Raw genomic sequence first — 26346 nt, 5'->3', positions numbered from 1 at the left:
GATCTCCAATTCTAGGAGAGGGGGAATCAGACTCCTACATACAGAACAGCGTGCAGCAGGCTGCAATGTGCTAAGGGCTGTTACCGGAGTGTCCCCAGAGGCCTGTGGGAGCCCAAGGGAGTTCAGATCCTGAAGGCTCTGTGTGTTGGGGGTGGGAAGTGCAACCAAGTTGTGAATGGAGGAACCACAGGTGGAGGAGTTTAGGCTGGTGGGTTGTTGGGGCAGGTGACACACAAAGATGAGTCAGTCCTTGCTCTGTGTGCGCACAGTGACCTTGGCCCAGTAGCTTGGCTTTTCCTTCTCTGCCAACTGGGAGTCATCCCAGCACCCACTTCTCAGGGGAGAAGAGCAGGTTCAGTGAGCTCATGCCTGTCAAGTCCTGCTCGGCACAGTGGCTTTTGGGTAAGGCTGATGGAGCTAGTTTTATTCCAAGTGCTTTCTCAGGGAGATGTTAAAAGCCCGGGTGACAGGAGTGAGGTGGGAGCAGGGCTCACTGTCATGCTTTGTCTTTTCTCTCTGCCTCTAGGTTTCCTTCTCTCTCTTCTAGGTTTCCAGCTGCTTTTCTCTCTCATCTCTGTCTCTGTCTCTCTTTATGTCTCTGTCTGGAAATTGGGTCCTTGATGCATCACTTATGAGCTATGTCACCTTGAGCAAGTTACTGCCCCTCTCTGAGCCTCAGTTTCTTCTTCTGGAAAATGGAAATGAAAATGCCTCTGCTACAGGTCTGTTATGACGATCAAGTGAGATACATATATGTAAAATGCCCAATATATGGTACAATCATTATTATTAATTAGCCTAATTTTGGACTCTGTTTTTTTCTCAGCCTCTTTTTTTTTTTTTTTTTTGACCATGCCACGTGGCATGCGGGATCTTAGTTCCCCGAACAGGGATCGAACCCATAGCCCCTGCAGTGGAAGTATGGAGTCTTAACCACTGGACCGCCAGGGAAGTCCCTTTCCTCTGTCTTTCTGACTCTTTCTTTCTTTGTGTTTCTCTTTCTACCTCTCCTCCTGTTAGTCTGTCTCCCTAAGTCTATACCTGGGCTGGGAGCTCCATGAGGGCAGGGCAAGGGCTATCTTGGCCATCCAGGCCCCCAGCATCACCAAGCCCAGGGCCTGATACATAACAAGTGCCCAATAAAGTAAATTGAATCCAGCTCTGTGCCGAACCCGTGTTGGATGATGCTGGGGACCCAGTAGTGACTGAGACAGTCCCAGCCCTGCCCTTGCAGAGCTCATGGTCCAGGAGAGGAAATCATTATTTGTTGAGTGACTGAGCTAATTTTGAGGTGGGCTTGGAAGACTGGACCAAAATTGTGTGGAGGTATTTGAGGCAGAAAAAACTGCTGGAACTGAGATTGGGGGGCTGGAAAGGGTTTGAAGAGTTGGGAAGTGATGGAGAGAAGGATGGAGAGCTCAGCAAAGGCCTGGAAGGCTGTGAGAGGAGCCTGAGCTTTCTCTTGAAGGCACTGGGGAGCCATGGCAGGTTCTGAGCAGGAGAGGGACAGGGACAGGTTTGTGCTTTAGCAGGACCACTCTCACTGCCTGGCTGCTCTGGGGAGGTTGGGGGATGGATGGAAAGGAGAGGGACACGACTGGGGCAGCAGAACAGGGAGAGAAGGGTCCTGGATCAGAGTAGGGGCTGGGAGGAGAGGGAGGAGGAGCCAGATTCTAAAAACCAGGAAAGGGGACTTCCCTGGTGGTCCAGTGGTTAGGACTCCACGCTTTCACTGCCGAGGGCACGGGTTCGATCCCTGGCCGGAGAGCTAAGATCCCACAAGTCGTGTGGTGCAGCCAAAAAATAAAATTAAATAATAAAATTAAATAATATAATATAGAGTTTCCCTGGTGGCGCAGTGGTTGAGAGTCCGCCTGCCGATGCAGGGGACGCGGGTTCGTGCCCCGGTCCGGGAGGATCCCACATGCCGCGGAGTGGCTGGGCCCGTGAGCCATGGCCGCTGGGCCTGCGCGTCCGGAGCCTGTGCTCCGCCACGGGAGAGGCCACAGCAGTGAGAGGCCCGCGTACCGCAAAAAAAAAAAAATATATATATATATATATATATAATATAATATAAAACAAAATAAAATAAAGTAAGCCTCATATGCCAGATATCTTACTTCTCCTTACTAATCTCCTTGCTCAGGATGAGATAATCACAAATAAAACATTAAGAAATACTCTGGGCCTGCGCGTCCGGAGCCTGTGCTCCGCCACGGGAGAGGCCACAGCAGTGAGAGGCCCGCGTACCGCAAAAAAAAAAAAATATATATATATATATATATATAATATAATATAAAACAAAATAAAATAAGTACAAATCAGGAGGAAAATGCTAGCCTGCTCTCCGTGATGCTAGAAAATGGGCTTGAGGGATGGCCCACCACCACCAGGGGGCAGCCAGGTCTCCAGGTGTGAATGTCTCAGAGGTTCCTCCCAGGGCAGGGAGCACTGCACCTTGATCTGGAGGTGGTGGCAGGTGGGAGCTGTCTTTGGGGCCCCAGCGGAGAGCCCCCCTGCTGTCCTGCCCTCCCATCCTGTCCTCTTGGTTCCCTGGAGCCCTCAGCCCACCAGCAAGAGATTATGTCAACACAGCCCGGCTGCTTCTGCCCAGGACAATATTTGCCCTCAGGATCTGGGAAGGTTGCTATGGAGACTGGGGATGTGCTTCAGGAGGGTGGGGGGCAGTGAGGGGGGAGAGGCAGGGTCAGAGGAAGCACCCCCGCTCCTGGAAGAGGGTGAGGGGAGCCAGGCTTATCTCTGTCTCATCTCTATCTGACTGTGTCTTTGAGAGTTTATCCCCATCCTCATTTATCTGTGTTCCAAGTCTCTCTGTCTCTCTGGACCGTTTCTTCATCTCTGTCTTTGATTATCTCTCTGATACCTGTCTCTGGGTCTCTGTCTCTCAGGTCTCCTCTCTCTGAGTCTCTTTCCCTGTCTTTTACTCTCTCTCTCTCTCTCTCTTTGGGCTCCCAGTCCGAGGTTTCTCCACGTCTCTGTGTCTCTCTTGGTATTATGTCTCCATGTCTCAGTCTCTCTTTGGGTCTTGTCTCTGTCTCTCTGGGTCTCATGTCCTTCTTTGTCTCTGTCTCTCTCTTGAGTCCCATGTTTTTTGTGTTGGTCTCTCTAGGCCCCCATCTCTGGATCTCTGTCTCTGGGCTCCTGTCTTTCTCTGGATCCTTTGTGTGTGTGTGTGTGTGTGTGTGTGTTTGTCTCTCTCTGGGTTTCTGTCTTTCAGGCCTGTCTCTCCGCAGTCCCCAGGGGGCCATTTTGGCCTCCCATTTCTGTCCTCAGTCCCTATGGGGCCCCCCTCTCCCCATCTCTCTCTGCCTCATTTCTCCTGCACCATCTGCCGGCACTCCAGGCCCCTGCCTGCTCCCCGCAGGCTCTTCTTGGCCGGGCAGCCCCATGGGGGGAGGCACAGGTCCCCCAGCTTCCTCCCCGCCACTGCACCCTGAGGTGGGGGGAGCACTGCCTGGTCAGGCCTGGGGTGGAGGGAACAACAGCCTGGAGACCCTGGACCAGGGGACATGGAGAGAGAAAAACAGACAGACACCCTGAGAGGAGATGGGAAAAGAGGGATGAGAAAGGAGAAAGCTTCAAGACAGGCAAGAAGAAACTGACCTGGAGAATGGAGTGAGCGAGAGAAATGAGGAGGGCGCAAAAGGAAACCTCGAGGGAAGAGAAAAGACAGTCTAGCCAACAAGAGCGGAAGACAGACAAACTGAATGCGGGCTTGGAGGAAAGGAGAAAGGAGAGATTCAGACCGAGGAGAGAGAAGATGGCATGGAGAGAGATGGATGATAGAGGGAGAAGAAGAACGGGGGAGAGGGCAGGGCTGCTTCTCTGCCTGCAGTTTCCCGAAGCGCTGAGCGTGGGGATGGGGGAGGGTCCCTCTGGCCACCCCTGTGGCCCTGGTGCCTCCTCTCCAGACCCCGGGAGACTGTAAAAGCCCTCAGGAGGGCTGAGATGGGCAGGGGTCCGGTCAGGGACCCAGGCATCACCCCTCCTGTCCTTCACGCCCCGCCCCCACCCAGTGCTCTGTTCTGCCCTGTGTTTTCCCAGAGGGACTTGATGAGGGAGGGGCGAGGGGCTCTGAGCCCCAGTAGGCTGCTCATCTCCCGGCTCCTGCCTTGGTTATCTCTCCTCAGGGTCCCCGTCTTTCAGGCTCTCTCTCCCTCCACCTCTCCCCATCTCCATCTTCCAATTTGCAACAATTCTCTCTCTGTCTTTCTCCCTCTCTTGGTCCCTGTTTTCTCTCCTCTGTTCTGTTTTGTTTTCTCTCACTCTCTCTCTTGGTATTTCTCTCTACTTTTCTGTCCTTTTCTATTTCTTTCTCACTATCTGTCTCTCTTGGTCTCTGTCGTCTCTGCCTCTTCCTGTCTCTGCCTTTCTCTGCCTGTCTGGTTTTTCTTGGTCCTCGGTTTCTTTTCCTGTCTCTCTCACCACCTCAGTTCCTCTCCCCTGCTTCCCCCTCCCGCCCCCAGCCTCTCTCCTCCCACTTTCCAGCCTCCCCCCACCTTCCCATCCCTAGCAAGTGACCCCCAGGCCCTCTTGAGGCCAAGAAGAGACTCCCTGCCAACCCCAGTCTCTTCCCGAGGTGCCGGGCAATCTCAGACCCCTCCCCTCTCCACTTCAAGAACAGAGCCTTTCCCAGGACCCAGAGGGCGCCAGGAATGTGGGGCAGAGAGCAGGGAGGCCAGCTGGAGGTCAGGAAGCCAGGACCCACCCCATGTCAACCCCCCTCCCCCTGACTGGTCTCCTTTTAGCCTCTGGTGCTGGATCTCACGCCACCCTTACTCCCTGCCCCTCCCGGGGCCTCTGGGCCTCAGTTTCTCCTCTGCAAAATGGGCAGACTCACCCATTTATCTCACGGCTCCCCAGGGAGTGTGTGCTCATGAATGTTACTAGTATGATTAACGTGCAGGAATTGATGATTTGTATTAAAGGGGGAAGAGAGTGCTGAGAGCCAGACGCAGTTTCTAAGGCAAATATTCTCCGCATTTCAGAGCAAAGGAAGACACTGAAAGTGGAGGTTGTGAGGGGGCGTGTGATTCAGTGGTGACTGTGACCAGAAGATCACGTGAGGCTATGGGTTCGTGTGTGATCATGGGATGATGATGTGTGACCCTGTGGAAAACTGTGTGACTGTGGGTAACTGTATGTGACTTGTGAGTGCGGGTGAGGCTGTGATGGAGAGTTGTAAGTTTGTATGACCTTAGCGCTGGGTGTGACTGAGGATGACAGTGTGACAACGTGACACCGGGAGCTCATGAGAGTGTGCCTTAGTGACACTTGGGGAACGTGTGTTGTTGGAATATGACTGTGGACTCTGTAGGTGATTATGTGAAGTGTGTGACTCGATGTGTGAGCGTGTTAATGGGTGGAGTTGTGTAACATTGTGTGTTACCTTCAGGTCGCATCATTAAAGGATTGTATGACTGCGCGAGGAACCATATAACTGTCTGCCTTTATTTCGTCGACCATCATTCTTTGAGCCTCTGCTCTATGCCCCAACCTGTGCTGAGTGATGCTGGGGACCCAGTGGTGACTGAGATGCCCTGGCTCTGTCCTCATGGGGCACACAGGCCAGTGGGGGGAGACAGACAGTGTTTGTGATGTGACCTAGTGATGGTGTGAATGTGCGTGTGATGGACACTGTATCATTGGGACTGTGGGAAGCTGTGATTGTGTTTCCGTGTGAGCGGAGGAGTCCACACCCCAGGTATGTGGCTGTGTCACTGCGAATGACTGTCAGCCTGTGGGGGAGAGACTTTGGGTCTCTGGGTGTGACGCTGGATTGTAGGACTGTGAATGAACATGAAGAACATGTTCTGTGAGATTCTGTGTCGTGCCTCCCTGCGGCTGAGTGTGTGGGATTGTGCGTGACACCGTGTGTGACTGAGACTCCGTGTGCAGGGGCCCAGTGGGACGGGTGGGACAATGTGAGAGGCTGTGCAACCTGGGGGCGGGGGTCCTCAGGATGATGACAGTGACTGTTCTCCCACGTGACCCTGAGTGGCTGTGACACTCACACGCAACTGGCCCCCTGTGCTGGGTCTCTGCCCCGAGCTCCCCCCTTCCTGTTCCTTGGCCCGCCCTGGCCCCGCCCCCTCCCACCACCCCAGGCTGTCACCTCTTCCAGAGCCCAGGCGAGGCAGTGGAGGCAGCAGCGTCAGAAGCAAGTGATCGAGAGGAGGGCTGGGGACAGGTGAGGGCTCCCCCATCCCAGTCCGTTCCCCCTGCCCCATGTCCCCCTCAAGTCTCTGGGCCCCTCTTTCTGCATTTCTTAGCCTGCGCCTTTTTCGCTCTGCCTCTCTGTGCCCAAAGTCTGTATCCTCCTTCTGTCTGTCTCTCAGCATCTCTGTCTCCACATCTCACAATCTCTGTTTAGCCTCTAGACAGCTCTGTATCTCTGCCTCTTTCTCCCATTCTCTGTATCTCTCTCTGTATCTCTCTCTGCGTCTCTATCTCCTCTTTGTCTCCTAGCCCACATTTTTGTCTCTGTCTTCCTCTGCCTTTTGGTTTCTGGTCTCTTGCTGTGTCTCATCCTGTCTGTCTCTGTGTCTCTCAGTCTCTATATTTGTCTCATGTCTCTGCGACTCTGTGTCTTTCTGGGGCTCCAACCGAGATCCTCCTTGCTTTCCCCTTTCCCTACATGGCGCCGGGTGTGGGGTGTTGGGGGTTAGACCGATTTCCAGGCATCTGGACCCCTGCAGACCTAAGAGGGTCTGATGCCTCTCTGGTCCCTAGGAGAGGATTGTCCCGCTGACTCTGGGTTTTATCCACAGTAGGGGAAGTTTGATACGGTCGATTTGAAAACCCTTTGGGAGAGTGGGAACTTCAAGAGTCATTTCAAGCTCCGTGCCCTCCTCTCCAAGGCGGTGCCCAGGTTCCCCGGAGTCTCTAGGTCTATACTCCGGGTGACACTGGCCCTTTTGCCCAGCGCGGCTCTAAGGCAACCGCAATCTCAGCAAACACCCCCCTTCTACCGCCGCTGCCCCGGAAACAGCCGGGGGCGGGCCCGGGAATCAGGTGTTGGATCTCGGTCTCCGCCCACTCCTCACCACTCCCCCCCCCGCTCCAAATCACCACTCTTGGGGGAGGGGGGGCGCTGCCTCCGGGTACCTGAATCCCTCTGCGGGGTGGCGCTGGGGCTGGGGGAGGAGGGCGGCGGCTCCTGATTCTGCCCTCGGACCCCCAGAGCCGGCTGCCCTTGCGTGACCGGACCCTTCGCCCCCCATGCCCTGCCTCCCACACGATGCCGAGCCGTCCACCCTGGGGGCTGCCACTGCTGCTCTCGCTGTGGGAGCCGCTGCTCCGGAGGGCGGAGGTGAGAACCCGAGGAGCCAAGGAGCTCAAGGCTTGGAGGGATGTCTGGGGCCGGCTTTTAAGGCTTATCCCACTGGGAAGATTGTTTTAAGACCTCCCCGCCTCCTTCCCGTCAATTTCCTGAAGGTTTTCAGTTCCCCACAGCAACTCCCCTGGTGGTTTCTAGGCACCCCTCAAGACTTAGAAGAGGTTTCTAAGCCACCCAAGACTCCAGAGCAAAACAGGACAGCCCCTCCAAGTCCCTCTAGGGTGTTTCTGGCCCTCAGGAACCACGCTGCCTGGGAGCAGGGGTCAGCGCGGGGCGGGGTTGGGGGGTCCTCCCTTCTCTCTTTTTGTAGGCAGGCTCTGAGGGGCAGACGGCGGGAGAGCTGTACCAGCGTTGGGAACGGTACCGCAGGGAGTGCCAGGCGACACTGGAGGCTGCGGCGCCCCCAGCAGGTGTGACAGGGGTGGAGATCTGGGGGCAAGAGAAGGGCTGGGGCTGAGAGGGGTGGGCTTGAGGCCGGCCTAGGACTGACCCGCGGGGCCTGAGAGAGAAGTCTGTGTTAAATGTGGGCTGCGTGGGAGAGGCCTGAGATGAACCTTGAAAGGGGAGGGGTCTTGGGCGGGGCCTACACTAGGTGGGTGGGACCTAAAGTGGACCGCGAAGAGGGAGTCTGGGGTGGAGCCTAGGAAGGGCCTTGCAGAGTGGGAAGCATCTGCGGCGGGAACTTGCTTGGTGGGAGGAGCCCAGAGCAGGGCTCGGAAGGTGGGCGGGGCCTTGGGGTCTGGTGGGAGGAGCTGTGACGGAGCAGGGACCCGACCACTCCAGGTGGGCGGGGCTGGGGCAGGGCTTGTGTGTGGAAGGCGGAGAAGCATTGGGCGAGAGATACAGAAGGTCCACCCGACATCTGGCCCCCACGCCCACCCCAGGCCTCGCCTGTAACGGGTCCTTTGATATGTACGTCTGCTGGGACCACACTGCACCCAATGCCACTGCCCGTGCGTCCTGCCCCTGGTACCTGCCCTGGAACCGCCACGGTGAGCTGCCTCGTGGACACCGGGCCCTCCCCTGACACAAACAGCTCTCTTCTAACCCTGGCCCCAGACACCACTGCCCCGCAGCAATCCTGCTCCTCTTTGTCTGGCTGGGTGTCTCCTTCTGTCTGTCCACCCCTGGCTGGGTCACCACATAATGCCCCTTCTCTGTCTCTGTATCTGTCCGAGGACCACCAGGTTCTTATTTTCTCTCCTTTGCATGAGTCTGTTTCTGCATATCTTGGTCTTCCTTGCCTAACTAGCTGTGTGACCTAGGGTAGTTTATTTAATTTCTTTACGCCTCACTTTCCTCGTTTGTAAAATGATGTTTATGATAGTACCAAGTTCACAGGCTTGTTATGAATATTAAATTAATTGATACGTGTAAAATGCTACATAAGGGTTTATCATCATCATATCACTGGATCTCTCTCTGCCTTCGTCTCACAATTTGTCTTTCTGCCTCCATCTCTGTGCCTCTGATCCCCTCCCTTGTTTCCCCACAGTGGCTGCAGGCTTTGTCCTCCGCCATTGTGGCAATGATGGCCAATGGGGACCTTGGAGAGACCATTCTCAGTGTGAGAACCCAGAGAAGAATGGGGTTTTTCAGGTACGAAGAGTTGAGGGATTCAGGGTATGATGTCCAGACATAGGCAGAAAGCAGCCTCAGACTGAGCCTCAAACCCCTTGTACTGTTCAGGACTTTGGGTTCCAAGTGATGGAAATTCAGCTCCTTGTTTGAAGGAGAAAGAAAAAGAAATATATTGGCTTCTGTGATTGAAAAGTATAAGGCTACAGCTTCAGGCACAGCTGGATCTGGGTGCTAAAATGATGTGGTTGGGAATCTCACCATATTATTCCTCTGTTTTTCTGTATGATGGTGTCCTCTTTTCTGTGGGGTGGAAAAGGTGGCTCCCACTGGCACCAGGCTCACATTCCACCTACCAAGCAAGAATGTAGGAAGACTGAGCTTTTTTCTCAATAGCTCTAATTTTATGTCCCAGGACTGACTGTCATTGGCCTGATTTGGGTCATATAACTGCCTTCGACTAATCGTTGTGTGTGTGTGTGTGTCTCTGTGTGTGTGTGTGTGTGTGTGTGTGTGTCTGTGTCTGTGTGTCTGTGTGTGTGTGTGTGTGTGTGTGGTGTAGTGTTAGATAGAATGCTTTGATTGGCTGGTCACATGCCCAGCCTTGGAGTTGAGGGGCGGAGTGCCCCACTCAGACAATGGTAGGTGGATCCCCAAAAGGACACTGGGGTGTGGGGTAGGAACAAAGAGCAGATATCTCTCCAGCACCTTTATGGCCCTAGGGGAAGAACTGAGCTCTATTTCTGTGTCCTCTTGCCCCACCCCCAGGACCAAAGGCTGAGCTTGGAGCGGCTGCAGGTTGTGTACACCGTGGGCTACTCCCTGTCCCTTGCCACACTGCTGCTCGCCTTGCTCATCTTGAGTTTCTTCAGGTGGGACCCCCAGCCCTGAGCGGAGGCAGCAGAGACTGGGCTTCAGTTTTCCCAGTAAGATAGGGTAGTCAGGCTCCACCGGAAACAAGCATTCAATGGTGGTTCTGTGGGAAGGGCTGGGGGGTAGTTTAAGGGACTCTGTGTGGCCAAGGACAGGTCCCCAGACTGCCTTCCAAATCCCCCAGGCGGGGCTTCCCTGGTGGCGCAGTGGTTGGGAGTCCGCCTGCCGATGCAGGGGACGCGGGTTCGTGCAGACTCAGTATGACTCCTTTTTTCTGCTTAAGTGTGTGCGTCATATGGCACCTGGCCAACCCCATTGCTATATCTGTCCCCTGCGGGGACATGAGGGGTGTGTGTAGGCCAATTTCCCTGACGTGGTTGCTGAGAGGGACCAACATCCACTATTGGAGCTAGTCTTGCTCTTACTTGTCTAGGTAAGTAAAGTGTTGTTCCAACCACTGCTTGACTGTGTTTTCTTTGCGGACTCCGATACCAAGATCCTTGTGGTTGACGTACTTATGAACTTTGCTATCTTCTATGAAGTTGTAGTTCTCTTCTGGCATTGGTAACTGGTGTTTGTGCTCGATGATCCATTTTGAGTGTTTTTGGTGGGGTTTCTTTTTTGGTGGGGGATAAGGTGTGAGGTTTATTTTTTAATTTATTTTAAAAATTATTTATTTATTTATTTAGCTGCGCTGCATCTTAGTTGTGGCACGTGAGATCTTCAGTTGCAGTGGGCAGGATCTTTTAGTTGCGGCATGTGGGATCTTTTTCTTTAGTTGCGGCATTCAGGATCTACTTCCCTGACCAGGGATCGAACCCAGGTCCCCTGTACTGGGAACGTGCAGTCTTAACCACTAGACCATCAGGGAAGTCCCAAGGTGTGAGGTTTATTGAAGGGTTTTTTTTGTTGTTGTTGCTGTTGGGTTTTTTTTTTTTTTTTGGCCTATGAATGTTCAATGGCTCCAGCATCATTTGTTGATAAGTTTATCCTTCCTCCATTAAAACATTTTGGAAATTTTGTCAAAAATCAGTTGGGCATATTTGGGTGGGTCTATTTCTGAGTTCTCTATTCAGTTCCATTGATCTATGTGTCTATTCCTCTGCCAATGCACACAGTCTTGATCGCTGTAGCTATAATGTTGAGTAGAGTTATTCCTCCCACTTTGTTTTTTTTGGTCAAGATTGTTTTAGCTATTCTAGGGCTTGCACCTTTCCTTATAAATTTTAGAATAAGCTTTCTTAAGTCTACATAAAACTTTGCATGGATTTTTATAAGAATTATATTAAACCTATAAATCATTTTGGGTAGAACTGACTTTAGTGTAGTGAGTCTTCTAATCCATGAGCACAGTATATCCCTCCATTTATTTCGCTCTTTTAAAAGTTTGTTTCATTATCATTTTGTTATTTTCAACATACAGATCCTGTACAATTTTCATTAAGTGCATTTCCTTGGAGTGACTGCCAGCGGTATTGTATTTCTATTTTCAGTTTCTGCATGTTCATTGTTAGTATATAGAAGTGCGATTGATTTTTGTGTGTTGATCTTGTATCCTGTGACTTTGCTGAACTACCTATTAGGTTTAGCAGTTTTAAAAATGGATTCCCTTGGATTTCCTACTTAGGCCACCATGTCATCTGCAAATAGGGACAGTTTTATTTCTTCCTTCCTAATCTGTAGGCCTTTCATTCCTTTTGCTTGCCTTAATGGCAGTGGCTACGACTTCCAGTACTATGTTGGATAAGAATGGTGAGAGTACATATCCTTGCCTTGTTTTTGACCTTAGAGGGAAGCATTCAGTCTTTCATCATTAAGTATAGTTAGCTGTAGGTTTTTTGTAAATGCTTCTTAGCACATGCTCATATCACATTGAGAGACATACTGTGTTCATAGATTAAAAGACTACAATTAGAAGAGTAAACATCGGGGCTTCCCTGGTGGCGCAGTGGTTGCGCGTCCGCCTGCCGATGCAGGGGAACCGGGTTCGCGCCCTGGTCTGGGAGGATCCCACGTGCCGCGGAGCGGCTGGGCCCGTGAGCCATGGCCGCTGGGCCTGCGCGTCCGGAGACTGTGCTCCGCAAAGGGAGAGGCCACAACTGTGAGAGGCCCACGTGCCGCAATAAAAACAAACAAACAAAAAAATAAATCCCCCAGGCGGCTGCGCTGCACTCGCAACTACATCCACATCAACCTGTTCACGTCTTTCATGCTGCGGGCAGCAGCCATCCTCACCCGAGACCGTCTGCTTCCTCCACCTGGCCCCTACCCGGGGGATCAGGCTCCGATCCAGTGGAACCGGGTGAGCACCATCTCTCTCTTTCTCCAGTTGGGATTCTCTCTCCTCTGGTGAGGCTAGAGGGTTCCCATTCCATTTACTACCTCCTACTCTATCGACAGTTAATCTCTCTTGACCCTTCCAACACAAATGGAGAGGGTCCCTCACAACTCGGCCTCCCCCAACTCTCCCACCCCATCACCTCCTCTATTGGAATTTTCCATTCCGTTCTCTCAGTATCTCACCCATCCTTGGACTTTCGCACCAATGAAAGAATCCCCTGCTAGAGGTGAGACGGTGGCAGGATGGGAGAAACTGACTAGTGGGGGGATTTGGTAGATACCAATTTGTTCCTGGGAGACAAGGTGGGAGAGACTAAAGTCTAGGGACAGCAGGGAGAAAACCTATTAAGTTGGGCCATAATTGTTAAAAAGCCAAGGGGTGGGAGAGTCCATATGCTGGTGGGACATGAGAGAAACCTTTCGAGAGGTGGAGTAGTTGAGTGGAATTCTCACAAGGAGATGGGGTGGGAGAGGCCATATTTGGGGGGATCTGGGGGGAACTCTGATAGCAAGATGTAAGATACCAATTGTTAAAGAGGTTAGAGTGGGAGAGTTCATATAGGGAAAGAGAATAGGGCGAGAGAAACCAATTCTATATCATCCTTTGGTGATACAGAATGAGAGGAGAATATTTGATGTCAAGAGACGACAAGAGATGGGGGTGGAGGGGGCCCTGACTGCCCCTTCCTCTTGTCTGGCCACCCCCTAGGCCCTAGCTGCCTGTCGCACGGCCCAGATCTTGACCCAGTACTGCGTGGGTGCCAACTACACGTGGCTGCTGGTGGAGGGCATCTACCTGCACAGCCTCCTGGTGCTTGTGGGAGGCTCCGAGGAGGGCCACTTCCGCTGCTACATGCTCCTCGGCTGGGGTGAGCCCCGACCCTGTCACCTGCCCAGCCCAGCGCGCCTCCCCTCCCCTCAGCTACCCTGCTGGTCTACCTCAGGGGGTCTCCTCTCCTCTCTAGGCTTCTGCCTCCCCTTCCCGGCGGGGGAATTCCTCGGGTCTTGGGCCTGGCGGGGCCCGTGCGCGCTCTGACAGCTGCGGCGGGGTGGGGGGCGGGGGTTGGGTCTGCACAGGGGTCCCCGCGCTTTTCGTCATTCCTTGGGTGATCGTCAGGTACCTGTACGAGAACACGCAGTGAGTCGCGGGTCTGGGGCGGGGCTCGGGAGGTGGGCGGAGCTTTGAGGGAGGCGGGAGGGGTGCGACGGAAACGTGTGGAGATTCTAATTGCACCTAGGGACCTGGGTGGGGTCTAAAGGGACAGGTCGCTTAGAAAGTTGGCTTCCAGGACTACGGGAAGGGGAGGGATGAGGGCTGGGCCTAAATAGTAGCGGGCGGGGCTTTAAGAAAATGTGGGTGTGGCGTTAAGGAAGGTGGGCGGGGCCTGGGGAGTTTAAGTGCTTAATTCGGCGAGCCTAAGGTTTTCTGTCCCTTAGCTCTACTCCCCCTCCTCCAGGTGCTGGGAGCGGAACGATATCAAGGGCATTTGGTGGATTATAAGGACCCCTATCCTGCTAACCATCTTGGTACGGCCGGCCCCACCTCTTTCAGGCTGGTCTCAGGGATTTCCTATCCTGGGAAGCCGGGGCGGTGGGGGGTAGGGCTGAGAGGGGTGAACTGGCTCAGTCTCTCTCTCCCCCCGCAGATTAATTTTCTCATCTTTATCCGCATCCTTGGCATCCTCGCGTCAAAGCTGAGGACGCAACAGATGCGCTGCCCGGACTACCGACTGAGGTGAAGGAGGGCGGTGGGGACGGAGGGGAAGGTGGCTGGGTTCAAGATGGGGGACCCGGGGCCGCGGGACCACTGCCACCCTCTACCCCCAGGCTGGCTCGCTCCACGCTGACGCTGGTGCCCCTGCTGGGCGTCCACGAGGTGGTGTTTGCTCCCGTGACTGAGGAACAGGCCCGGGGTGCCCTGCGCTTGGCCAAGCTCAGCTTTGAGATCTTCCTCAGTTCTTTCCAGGTGCTTAAGCAGGGTGCAGGTGCTACACCCTTTGACTTGGGGTCCTCCTACTCAGAGGGGCACGAGGGTTACAATCATCCTCCGGCGCAGCCACAGAATGGGGTGTGAAGATGGGATTTTGTTCATTCATTCTACACAAAATACTGAGCTAGCACCGTCCCCGGGCTGGGGAAGCAGCAGAGAGGAGACAGGAGACCAGGCAGCCCCAGCAGTACTGCCTCCTGGTTAAGACAGAGGGCTTTGAGGCCAGCCAGGGCTGGGGCCAAATTTGGGTTGTCACTCCCAGCTCTGTGGCCTTCACCTCAGGGCCAGGGCAAGGGTGAGGCATCTGAAGTACCTAAAGCGCAAATTTTAAGGAAGTGCTCCCTGAAGTTGAAGGCCCACCCTGCCCGTGCTTGCCCTACCGTAGCCTCCACCCTGCTTTTTACCTTGTTGGGCCTCAGTTTCCTCATCTCTAAAGTGGGGACAATACTTGTCTCACTTCATAAGGCTGTTCATTCATTACATTCGGCAAAACTTTATTGAACACTTACTATGTACCAAGCACTCTTCCAGGCTTACTAGGGGGATACAGCCAAGAACCAAATGGTGCCTGCCCTCTAGTGGGAGAGACAGATGCTAAAGTTGCTATATAAGTAAAATATACAGAATGTCAGATGGTGAGACGTGCCTAAAGGAGGGGGGAAAGAAAGCAAGAAAACAGAGATGAGGAGCCAACAAAGAAGGATGGGGTTATAGACAGGGGGTCAGGGAAGGCCTCGCTGAAAAGACACTGGAGCAGAGACCCAAAGATGAGGGAAAAAGCCAGGAAGATATTTGGGAAAAATGTTCCAGAAAGAGAAATGAGAAGTGCAAGATCCCTGAGGTGGGAGAGAGTACCCGTCATGACGGAAGAAGGTCAGCATGCCTCAGCAGGGGGAGCCAGCAAGAGCAAGCAGGGCATAGGACAGAGGTGAGCTACCTGGGCAGGTCCTTGAGCCAAGCGAGGACTTTGGCTTTTCCTCTGAGTGAGGTGGGAGCCAGGAGAGAAGAGGGACGTGATCAGAGTTAGATATTAAAAGGATCGTGGAAAGTGATAAGAAACATCTTAATAATTACACGTAAAATAATTGTCTTGCATTAATATATCAATTACTTTCTTAATTATAAATATACTTTATATTTATATAAATTTATATGTAAAATATGTATAAATTTATATAAATATAAAACTAATTCTTTATTAAAGTTTATAAATAGGGAATTCCCTGGCGGTCCAGTGGTTAGGACTCCGTGCCTTCACTGACGAGGGCCTGGGTTCGATCCCTGGTTGGGGAACTAAGATCCCGCAAGCCGCACAGTGTGGCTAAATAAATAAATGAATAAAATCATGTAGTAAGTTACGATAAAATTCAGAAAAAGGTTTAACTATGTGCCACGCACTAGAGCTTCTTGCATATTAATAATACCTCAATTCTCACGACCACCACTGTATTATTACTCCATTTTCCAGAGGAAGAAACTGAGTCACAGAGGGGTTAAGCAGCTTACCCAAGTGGGGAAGAAAGTGGGGAAGCGGTGATCACATCCAAGCAGGCTACCTCCGGGGTCACTTGTTCTTAATTTCCAGCCCTGATAGCTCAGCAAACTGGCGAGGCCAAGGCGGGATTCGGGAGCCAGGGAGAAGGTGACTGCAATAGTGTAGGACCAGGGTGGCGGCGGGCGAGGTGGTTTGGGACCGGGAAGGGGCCAGAGCTCATTAAGGGGTGTTTATAACCCTGCCCCTGCCCCCAATTTAACCCCGCACCTCCTCTGGCAGGGCTTTCTGGTCAGCGTCCTCTACTGCTTCATCAACAAGGAGGTAGGGAGAGCCCCGGCCCGCCGCCCGCGCCCTCTGCCGGCCGCGCAGGGAATGGCGCGCCCCGCGCCGCCTCTGAGCGCTGTCCCGTTGCAGGTGCAGTCGGAGATCCGGCGGGGCTGGCACCGCTGCCGCCTGCGCCACAGACTCGGCGAAGAGCCGTGCCCACCCCCCGAGCGCGCCTTCCGGACCCTGCCCTCGGGTTCCGGCCCCGGCCAGGTCGCCGCCGGCCGCGCTCTGTGCTCGAGGCCACTCCCAGGTCCTGGGGGTGAGGCCAGCCATGTCTTAGAAAGTTACTGCTAGGCAGCGGGATTCTTGGGTCCATTCAGTTAGCACGTATTTACTGAGCACTTGCTGTGTACCAGGCCTGGTGTGGAGACCGCTGGGGAAATGGGGCGGCGCCGGGGCGGGGGGCGGAGGGGAAGGAAACAGAAGACAAGGTCCCTGTTCTATAGATCACCACTGAGTGGGGGAAACAGACCGTGAGGATAAACCAAGTTACATATACGCTGTGGAACGGCTTATAAAGAAAAGTTAGAAGGGGGCCTAGTGTGGCCTGGGGCATCTCTTGAGGAAGCGACATTTAAGCCATGCCTGAAAGAGGTGAAGGAGACACTTTTGGAAAGAATAGGCGAGATTCTAGGCAGAAGGAAGAGCATCTGCGAAGGCCCTGGGGCGGGAAGGGGCTTGGCGGTGTCTGAGGAACAGAGAGGAGGCCTGCGTGTCTGGAGTGGGACGAGTCAGAGCCAACAGATGGAGAGAGAAGTGGGCGGCGGCAGAAGAGTGGGAATGTTATTTCAGGTGCACTGAAGATTCTTTGGAGCGGCTCCTAATGGAGTGGGCGAAGTTTTTTAATCAGATCTCTCTGTCTGCCCTCTGGGCCAACAGATTATTAGGGGCAAGGGTGGCAGCTGGGAGCCCAGGGAGGAGGCTGATACAGGTGGGAGGTGATGTTGGCTGGACCAGGGTGGTGGCCACATAGGGTGTGAAACAGTTAGATTCTAGAGCTGTTTTAAAGGTAGAACTGAGAGGATTTGCCGAGGAAGGAGAGAAGCCAGGGAAGACTTCTCGTCTTGGGCTGGAGAGAGGAAAGAGGGAGATGGGGTTCAGGGTGGGGAGAACCAAGCGTGCTCTTTGGACATGTTAAGCTGGGAATAAGGGTCTGGAGCTCACAGGAGAGGTCAGAGTGAGAGATAGAAATGTGAGTGGCACTGGGGTCCAGAGAGGAGGATTCTTTGTGTAGATATCAACGTGGGCAATTCAGGGCAGGTGTCAGAGCTGAAACCTACATCCAGGGAGGCCAAGACCACTGCCAGCTGGAGGGTGTGGACACACATGCATACCCTTCTTGGTGGCTCCTGGGAACTAGGAGAATTAGGAGGAAAGCCAGCAGTCTCACTGTGGCTGGACCACCTGTACACATGCAAGACCCTCACTCCTAAATCCCTCCCCCACATAGACACACACTTAGATTCAGTTAGTACTTGGGTGTTGTCCATTCTTTTCCTTGGGGTCCCCAGCTCCCTGGACAGATATGGCCCATAGTCGCTGAACTCAGTCCTTTCAAGCATGTGGTCCTGCTGGGCCCCTCTTGTGGGTTCTGGGAAGGTGGGGGCCCTAGGGCTGGGCCCTTGTAAATAAAGCCTGAGAAACAGTTGTTTTTTGTGGGGATGGGGGGGGTGGGAAAATCTTGGCTAGGCCATAAGGGAAATGACAGAGGCGGGCTGTGTGGCCGGATGCCGGTGGTGGCCTTGCACCCTCTGGAGAGCAGTACTGCTCAACTTCAGCCACGTGTTGCCAAGAGATCATGGACACCATGCTGCCACCATCCTCCATGCCTAAGAGAACGTTCCCAGCTGGGAACATTCATGTGATCTCCTGTTATTTAAACTATTTACAACGTGTACGATTAAAAATTGTGTGTGTGCCAAACATTTTCTGAGAGCTGCTTCTCCAGAAAGGTAGTGTAGGAATAATAAAGCTGCAGGAACCAGCCTAGTTCAAATCTTAGTTTTTGGCTACTGATTAGCTGTGTGACTTGGGGAAAATTCCTAACCTCTCTGTGCCTGTTTCACTTCTGGAAAATGGGAATAATGATGGTACCAACATCCTAGGGTTGCCTGAGATTCCAAAGAGTAACTCTTAGGATACTGCCTGGTGCATGGAGCACACTTGGCCAGTTTGCCTAGTGCTTTTCCTGCAACCTCTGTTTTCACTTTCACTCACCGTAACAGAAGAGGGGATTAGAGACCATTTGGGCAGTGGGTTGGGTAAAGAGATGAGGAAATTCAGATTGATGCCAGGCAGGGGTGTCCTACGCTAGAATCTTTGCTGCCAGCCTGCAAGGCAGGGAAAGGAATTCCTATTTCCCGGGGAGAACAGGAGAGATGTGGGGCAGGGTTTTGAACTGTGACCCCGTGGCTTGTGCTGTCCCAGGTCCTGCACAAGAACCAAATCCTGGGGGTAAGTTTCCTGCGGCAGCGTCATTCCCCACACTGTTATGGCTCCATCCTGCTCCCCGACAGTCATGAGGGCCTGGCTCCCTGGGTTTGAACTTGGCTCCATTGTTTCCTGAACGATCCTGGGCAAGTCGCTTACCTTCTCTGGGCCTCGGCTGTCTCATCTGTAAAATGGGGTGCCTCTAGCATCTACCCCCCAGATGGTTGTTCAAATTAGATGTGAACCACTCAGTAAACGTGAGCCTTTATAACCTCACAGCCATTGCCTTGCATGTGTCAGGCCTTCTCCTGCTGCAGGGTCCTCAGCTCTGTCGCTAATGGGATCATGGCTACGCCTTCCACAGCTCAGTGTGTCAGACAACTCATTCGACCCTGACATCAGACTTGCGAGCTGCACCAGCCTGGCACTTGGCCCTATCTGGAGAACACAGATAGAGATGCAGAGACAGAACAGAGAGAGCTGGGGGGCGGGGGGCGGGAGCATGATGTGTGTGCGTCAGAGCGAGACAGGGATTTTTCTGAATCCACCCACAATAAGTAAGGTCCCCCTCTCCCACCTCTATCTCCCTACATTCGTCAGAGAATTTCTCTCAAGGGTAATTAAGCTGTGATTTGAGGGCAGCAGAGTTCAGGGGTTAAGCCACAGGCTCAGGAGCAGGGTGGGTTTGAATCGCGGCATCACCACTTCCTGGCTGGATACCCCTGGGGAGGCGCCATCACCTCTTTGTGCCCCAGTCCCTGCCTCCGGAATTGGAAGTAATAAATCACAGTGCCTGCTCAGAGTTGTTAGGAAGTCTGAACAGCGCAGAGTGTAGGGCCCGGCAACCTCACAGGTCAGGTGTCAGCTACAAATGCTGTTGGTATTGAGTACTAACTGCTTTAACTGCAGCTCCTTCTCCTGTCAGTGAGGGCAGGTTGGGGGCTCTTCTGGGCATTGCTGTGTCCCCAGCATTGCAACACAGGGCTGGGCACAGAGGAGGCACTTGGGGGATTGTCTGACTGAACAAATGGAAAAAAAAAAAAAGACAGGGCTTCCCTGGTGGCGCAGTGGTTGAGAGTCCGCCTGCCGATGCAGCGGACACGGGTTCGTGCCCCGGTCCGGGAAGATCCCACGTGCCGCGGAGCGGCTGGGCCCGTGAGCCATGGCCGCTGAGCCTGCGTGTCCGGAGCCTGTGCTCCGCAACGGGAGAGGCCACAACAGTGAGAGGCCCGCATACCGCAAAAAAAAAAAAAAAAAAAAAAAAAAAAAAAAAAAGACAAATTTTGAGTGAGACCGACTTATGAGAGGTGGGGAGAAGGAAGAGAAAGAGAAAGTGACGAGAAGCGAGAACAAGTTAAAGCACAAAAGGCAGCAAAAGCTCCCTCTGCCCAACCAGTTCACTTCACAGAGGGGGAAAGTCAGGCCTCTTCACCTGCTCAGAGAGGTCCCAACCCCCGGGCCTGGCCCCATGCCCGGCTGCCCCCGTCCTGGGTCTGCCCCACTCTCTAGGCCCTATGAACAGACAGAGGCCACTAGAAAAAACACATGACTTTATTATTCCCAGCACAAAGGGCAGGTCTTCGCAAAACGAGGGGGCAAGTTCTGACGGCAGGGAGGAGGCCCCTACTTGCCGGCGATGAGCGGGTTCCGCAGGACCACGATGACCGAGTCCCCGCGCAGGAACATTTTTGAGATGTAGCGGTCCTTGTTGACGGGCTTGGACTTCTTCTTGCCCTTGCCACTCTTGGGGACTTCGGTCCACATCTCCTTCACGTTCTCCAGCACCATGTTGCAGTGCCTGGTGGGCAGAGGGCGGCGTCAGGAATGAGAGGGAGCCTCCTGACCCCCTCCTCCGCGCAGCACTGCCTCTTCCTCCATCGGCGAGGCGTGGGGGAAGGTGCAGGCCCGGGACCAGGGTGGCCGGGGCTCCAAGGCCACCTCTGCAAGTCCTCAGCTTGAAGCTTGGGCAAAGGACTTCACTCCTCTGTGCCTCAGTTTCCTCCTCTCTATAATGGAGACATTTATGGTGCCTACCTCCTAGGGCTGTTGTGAAGATTAAATGAATCAATACAGTATTCTTGTTAAGTACTTAGAACAGGGCCTGGCACAGGATAAAGGCAAATGAAATGGTGCTGCTTGTGCTTTTTAACTCCCAGTACTTCTGGTGGCATAAGCAAAGGTACAACTTCTCTTTGGAGAACCAGAGGTCCCTGGGGCCTGAGGCCGGTACGTGACACCTCCACTCCAGTCCTGCTTTTTGTCCCTGTCCTCAGGGTGCTGGGTGGGCACGTGTGATGACAGTATGGATTAGCTCAGTCAACAAACGCTTGCAATGAATACAGCAATGAATAAAAGAGATAATATCCCTACCCTCATGGGGTCTGCAGTCTAGAGAGGGGAGAAGAACACTAAACAAGTAAACAAAGACGCCTGTAATATACTGTCAGGTGGTAGCAAGTCCTATGAAGAAAAATTAAAGCAAGGTAAAGGGATAGGAGGATACAGGGAAATATTTCCAAGCATAAGAAAGACGACGGGGCTTCCCTGGTGACGCAGTGGTTAAGAGTCCGCCTGCCGATGCAGGGCACATGGGTTCGAGCCATGGTCCGGGAAGATCCCACATGCCGCAGAGCAACTAAGCCTGGGCTCCACAACTACTGAAGCCTCCGCGCCTAGAGCCCGTGCTCCACAACAAGAGAAGGCACTGCAGTGAGAAGCCCATGCAGCGCAACGCAGAGTAGCAACGAAGACCCAACGCAGCCAAAAATAATAAATAAATAAAATAAGTAAATTTATTTAAAAAAAAAAGAAAGACGAGGAAGCTCGTGAGGAGAATATGAGGAAGCTCTGTGCCTTGTTCTGCAGTAACCTCCAGGAGATACTGTTGAGTGAAAAATGCAAGGGAGGGAACAGGATGCATGGAAAGCAATCTTCTGTAGGAAAAAAGTGGGTAGGAAAAAGATACATTCCACCACTGGTTGTGCAATACTAAATCCTTGAAATACACCTAAAGACTGGTGGCAGTGGGGTGACCTAGGTAGACTGGAGACAAACCAGATGGAAACTTTTCATTGGACTGTTATTACTGTTTTGGAAATCATGTGAATATATTACCAATTCAGAGAAAGTAAGTCAAAAAAAGGAAGTAGTTGGGCTTCCCTGGTGGCACAGTGGTTGAGAGTCCGCCTGCCGATGCAGGGGACACGGGTTCGTGCCCCGGTCCGGGAAGATCCCACGTGCCGCGGAGCGGCTGGGCCCGTGAGCCACGGCCGCTGAGCCTGCACGCCTGGAGCCTGTGCTCCACAACGGGAGAGGCCACAACAGTGAGAGGCCCGCGTACTGCAAAAACAAAACAAAAAAACAAACAAACAAAAAAAAGGAAGTAGCATACCAATATGGGAACATTTCCAAGGTATATTGTTAAGTGAAAAAACCAAGGTCTAAAACAGCGTGGCATGCCATTAGTAGTGACTTAAAAATAAATAAAAAGCACCCTCCTGTATCTACATGTATGATGTTCTGCGCAAGTAATCTTCCTGGAGGAGACCTGAGAAATTAGCCATGATGGGGTCCCTGGGGAGGGCAACTGGGGCATGGAGAGGGAAGACTTGCTCTTCATTGGGTGCCTTTTGTATTTTTCAAATTTTGCATCCATCGCTCACTCAAGAAAGTAACATAATTAAGTAAATGAAGTGGTTAAGAATGCCTTAGCTAACTTGCAGTGATGTCCTCAGACCACTGATTTGTGTGAAAAAACAAGATGCAACAGAATCACATGGATGATTCTATCTTAAAAACAATTTTACAATATTATGACAGATCAATTATGCCTCAATAAAGCTGTTAACTACCACCACAAAGGAGTCTCTGGGTGAATCAAACATGGCAGGACACATACTAGGGTGGTAGGCTGGGTGCGGAGAGGGATGAGAGGATGATATGGGGGCAGAGGAGGAAGCTAGGGGAAAAGGAAAGAGTTAACTTTAAAAAATTATATATATATATATATATATATATAATCTCCACCACCTATTGAGCACTTACCATATAGGCACTCACCAGGCCCCTTTAAACACTTTCTAAGCATTAACCCATCAATCCTCCCTGCATCTCACCCCCAGGAGGTAAACACTGGTTTACTAGTTCTCTCCAGCTTCTAGAGCAGGAAACTGAGCACAGTGGGACTGAAGTAACTCATCCAAGGTCACAGAGTCCGGAAGTGGCAGAGCCTGTGTTCGAATCCAGACCTCTCTACCTCCTGTAGCCGGCACTTCCTGTTGTTCTCATTCTCACTCTACTCGAGGCGAAACTAAGGCTGAGCGAAAGACTCGTTCATGGTCACATAAAAGCTAGTGGCAAAAGCATTCCAGGAGTAAGTTTCATCACACCACCGTGAGGAAAGCACTTCCCAAATGCTAACTAAAGGCTGCAGGTCATACGTTTACTGAGCATTTATTATGTGTTAGGTACTGAGCCAAGTGCTCTTCATACATAATATCGTTTAAGCCTCACAACTGTTCTGAGGGGTATTATTACGATGCATATTTCACAGATAAGGAAACTGAGGCGCAGAGAGGAAAAATCATTTGCTGCTCCCTATGGCTGAAACACTCAGACCCTAGCTTGCACCTTCATTTTATTCGTATCTGTCCACCGTTGCCTCTTCCTTTGAGGCCTCCCATATTATCTACCTAAGACAGCACCCCTTTCCCAGTACTTCAAACTCTTACCTGGCTTCACTTTTCTGCATAGAATTTATCATCACTTGTCTTTATGACATTATTTACGTGTTTGCTGTCGGCTTCCCTGCCTACAGCATAAGCTCCCTGAGTATAGGAACCATGTTTGTTTCCATCATTGCTGTATCTCTGGAGCCTAAAACAGTACCTGACCCAGGTGGACGCTCTCATTATGCAATAACTGCAAAAAAACTGATTAAGAGCTCTGTGTGCCAAATGCTCGACTTCTAACCACTTACTACGCTTCACATATATTAAGTGATTGAATCTTTGCAACCACCATGATTACTGCCACTGTACGGACGAGATCAAGTCACTTGCCAAAGGTCACATGGCTGTTAAGAGGCAGAGCTGGGACATGAATCCAGGAAGACTGGCTCCCAAGTACACGACCATAACCACTGTGCTTCACAGCTGGAGGGACAACGATAGACCACCACATCTTGAGGTCCTGAGAGGCTTCTGCCCTGGGCTTCGGACTGGAGCTGGGACTGCTTCTCCAGGCCTGGAAAGAACACCTCCCCAGACCCAGGCGTTTACCTGTCAAAGGCCTTCACACGGCCCAGGAGCTTCTTGTTGTTGCGGCAGTTGATGAGCACTTGGGTGTTGTTCTTGACCGACTGGGTGAGCACGGAGAGTGGCCCTGTGTTAAACTCCTCCTCCTCCCGCTTCTGCAGCTCCTCCGGGGTCATCTCACTCTTGGGCTTGTTGAGGAGGCTCCTAAGTGGGCAAATATGGAACCCACAGGTGAGAGGGCCCAGAGCCGGAGCCTGGGTGGTCATGGCCTCTGGCTCGGTGTCTCCCTCACACACCCACCCTCCTGCTCGGTCCTCTCGGCATCACCACTTGGATGCCTGATAGACATTTCCACCCTTCACGTCCTAGGCTGAACTCCAGATCCCCCAATACCCCCAACTTATACTATACTATCCACAGCCTTCCTCATCTCCATCAATGGCAACTCCATCCTTCTAGCTCTTTGAGCCAAAACTCAAAGTTGACTCATGTCAACTTGACTCTTCTTTCCTTCTCTCACATCCTGTACTCAATCTGTCAGCAAATCCTGTCATCTGCCGCTAAAATATATCGGAATCTGTCCATTTCTTACCATGGCTTAAACCTCCATCATCTGTCTCCTACTGGTCTCCCTGCCTCCATCCACGCTCCCCAACAGTTTGCTCTCTACAAAGCAGTCTCAGGGATGGTGCCAAGACTCAAGTCATATATCATCTCACTCTTCAAAACCCTCTCATGGTCTTCCCTGGTGGCGCAGTGGTTAAGAATCGCCTGCCAATGCCGGGGACACGGGTTCGAGCCCTGGTCTGGGAAGATCCCACATGCAGTGGAACAACTAAGCCCGGGGACACGGGTTCGAGCCCTGGTCTGGGAAGATCCCACATGCAGTGGAACTAAGCCCGTGCGCCACAACTACTGAGCCTGCGCTCTAGAGCCCGCGAGCCACAACTACTGAAGCCCGCGCGCCTAGAGCCCGTGCTCCGCAACAAGAGAAGCGACCGCAATGAGAAGCCCACACACCGCAATGAAGAGTAGCCCCCGCTCGCCACAACTAGAGAAAGCCCATGCGCAGCAACAAAGACTCAACGCAGCCAAAAATAAATAAATAAAAATAAATAAATTTATATAAAAAAATAGGTATTAGGCAAACTTCTTCTTGGGTCCCTGCATTTGCTTTTCCCTCTGCCTGGATACCTCCCCAGATATCTCTGTGGTTCACTCTCTCACTTTCTTCAGGTTTTTGCTCAAGTGTTGCCTCCTTTATGTGTCCTGTCTCTCAAAAGTGGCGTTCCACATTGTTCCACCCTGCTCTACTGTTTCTTTATTCGTAGTCCCGGTCACCTAACACACCACACACTTTACCTGTTTATTACGTTTACTGCCTGCCTCTTCCCATCCCATAGGATGCAAAAGGGGATTTTCTTCCTTGGGGGAGTGGGGTAATTCACTGATAGAGCCTATGTGTCTAAAACAGCCTGATATAGGAGCACTCAATAAATAACTGTTGAATGAATACGTAAGGAAAATCATTCCCGTAACTCGTTATCCGTAAAAATCGGGAATGTAGTTGGAAAGCCAACCATCTCCAGCTCAAATTATCCGTATAAGCCCCTTATCTAAGATCGTTTTTCCTACAAGTCCGTACTCCCCTCTTCCAGGTTCTTTATTCGTAAAAGCGCTTCCCCTTAAAATTCATTTCAGTAAGATTCATTATTTGGGAAAGCCCAGCCCGTTATGAGATAAAGCTGTCCCTCCTCCCGAAGTCAGAATCCGTCAAAGGCCCCACGTCCGTTCTCAAACGCATCAGTAGAAAAGCACGCCGCTTTACCCCTAAAATGTCTGCCTCCGCCCCCGACTCTGCCCATCCCCTTCCACCGGTAAGTGGCCAAATTTACACCCTCAACCCCACTCCCGCCACCTAAGCCTAGCCCGGCCTCACATGTTGGCGATGGTGCTGGCCGCACTCTCAAGTCACTACCGTCACCTCCGCGTTGCTTCAGCCTTCCGCAGAGAGAGCGACACATAGGCGGGACTTCCGCTTCCTGCGGCCCACTTCCATGGGCGCCTGCGCAAACCCAACCAGCGGATGGGGGCGTGGCCAGTTGCCATAGCGATTTCCGCCAGCCCTTCGCGGCTGTGGGATAAAAGTTTCACATGGTGATTCCAGTCCATTCAGGACAGTACGGGGCGGATGTTCACGACAATGGAGAGGAAAAGAAAGCGGGACTGATTCAGACCATTTTGTTGTAGAACCGCACAGACTGAAGGAAGGAAAGGACAAGCTATTTCCACATGCCCGCCCGCCCTGCCTTTGGGGGAGCGGCCTCCGCGAAGCCAATCCGCTCCTCGCTTCCGGGATGGACACCTCCCCTTTTCCTTCGGGGACCGTTCATTTAAGTGTCTATTGATCTTTTGACTAGGGGTAACCAATCCTTTGCCTACATCCGGGAGGGGCGTGGACCTGCGCCCGGCAGGTCGAATGTTTTCCATGATCAAACGCTTCTCATTGGCTTCCCCTCCTCCGCTGAGGCGGTGCCTACCTCTTTCGCGCTCCCTTTTGGGTTGTGCAACCCTCAGGGGAACCAACCCCCAAAGCTCCGGGGAGACAGGGAGGCGTGTCCTCAGAAGGAAAGTCCCATTGGCTTTATTGCCCGCGGAAGGGTGGGAATGGTGCAGCCGCTCTTGTTGCTCATTGGTC

The 26346-nt window shown here is 52.5% G+C and overlaps 2 protein-coding genes across 2 annotated transcripts; one reads left to right on the top strand and one right to left on the bottom strand.

Moving 5' to 3' along the window:
• Positions 1 to 7261: 7261 nt before the first annotated feature.
• Positions 7262 to 16257, top strand: GIPR (gastric inhibitory polypeptide receptor). The gene is made up of 13 exons (XM_007102756.2): positions 7262 to 7333; positions 7671 to 7770; positions 8245 to 8352; positions 8856 to 8959; positions 9707 to 9810; positions 11969 to 12113; positions 12861 to 13020; positions 13229 to 13289; positions 13609 to 13678; positions 13798 to 13886; positions 13979 to 14117; positions 15916 to 15957; positions 16051 to 16257. Exons 1-13 carry the CDS (start codon positions 7262 to 7264, stop codon positions 16255 to 16257), a joined length of 1401 nt encoding a protein of 466 aa, XP_007102818.1.
• Positions 16258 to 19925: 3668 nt separating this feature from the next.
• SNRPD2 (small nuclear ribonucleoprotein D2 polypeptide) lies at positions 19926 to 25742 on the bottom strand. The gene is made up of 3 exons (XM_007102709.3): positions 25588 to 25742; positions 23673 to 23852; positions 19926 to 20191 (listed from the first exon to the last, which is right to left on the bottom strand). Coding segments are annotated over exons 1-3 (357 nt in total). The 5' UTR covers positions 25590 to 25742; the 3' UTR covers positions 19926 to 20016.
• Positions 25743 to 26346: the final 604 nt, after the last annotated feature.

Source organism: Physeter macrocephalus, unplaced genomic scaffold, assembly GCF_002837175.3.
Source record: "Physeter macrocephalus isolate SW-GA unplaced genomic scaffold, ASM283717v5 random_5, whole genome shotgun sequence".
NCBI lineage: Eukaryota > Metazoa > Chordata > Mammalia > Artiodactyla > Physeteridae > Physeter > Physeter macrocephalus.
Note: the sequence above shows the minus strand (reverse complement) of the source record. Positions and strands in the feature narration are given on the sequence as shown.

Excerpts from the sequence above, each read along its gene's own strand:
- GIPR (XM_007102756.2), top strand. The coding sequence starts at position 7,262 with ATGCCGAGCCGTCCACCCTGGGGGCTGCCACTGCTGCTCTCGCTGTGG. Across the intron at positions 9,811-11,968 it reads CTCATCTTGAGTTTCTTCAG|GCGGCTGCGCTGCACTCGCA; the intron begins GTGGGACCCCCA and ends TAAATCCCCCAG. Across the intron at positions 14,118-15,915 it reads TCTTCCTCAGTTCTTTCCAG|GGCTTTCTGGTCAGCGTCCT; the intron begins GTGCTTAAGCAG and ends CTCCTCTGGCAG.
- SNRPD2 (XM_007102709.3), bottom strand. Across the intron at positions 20,192-23,672 it reads CGTGTGAAGGCCTTTGACAG|GCACTGCAACATGGTGCTGG; the intron begins GTAAACGCCTGG and ends TCTGCCCACCAG.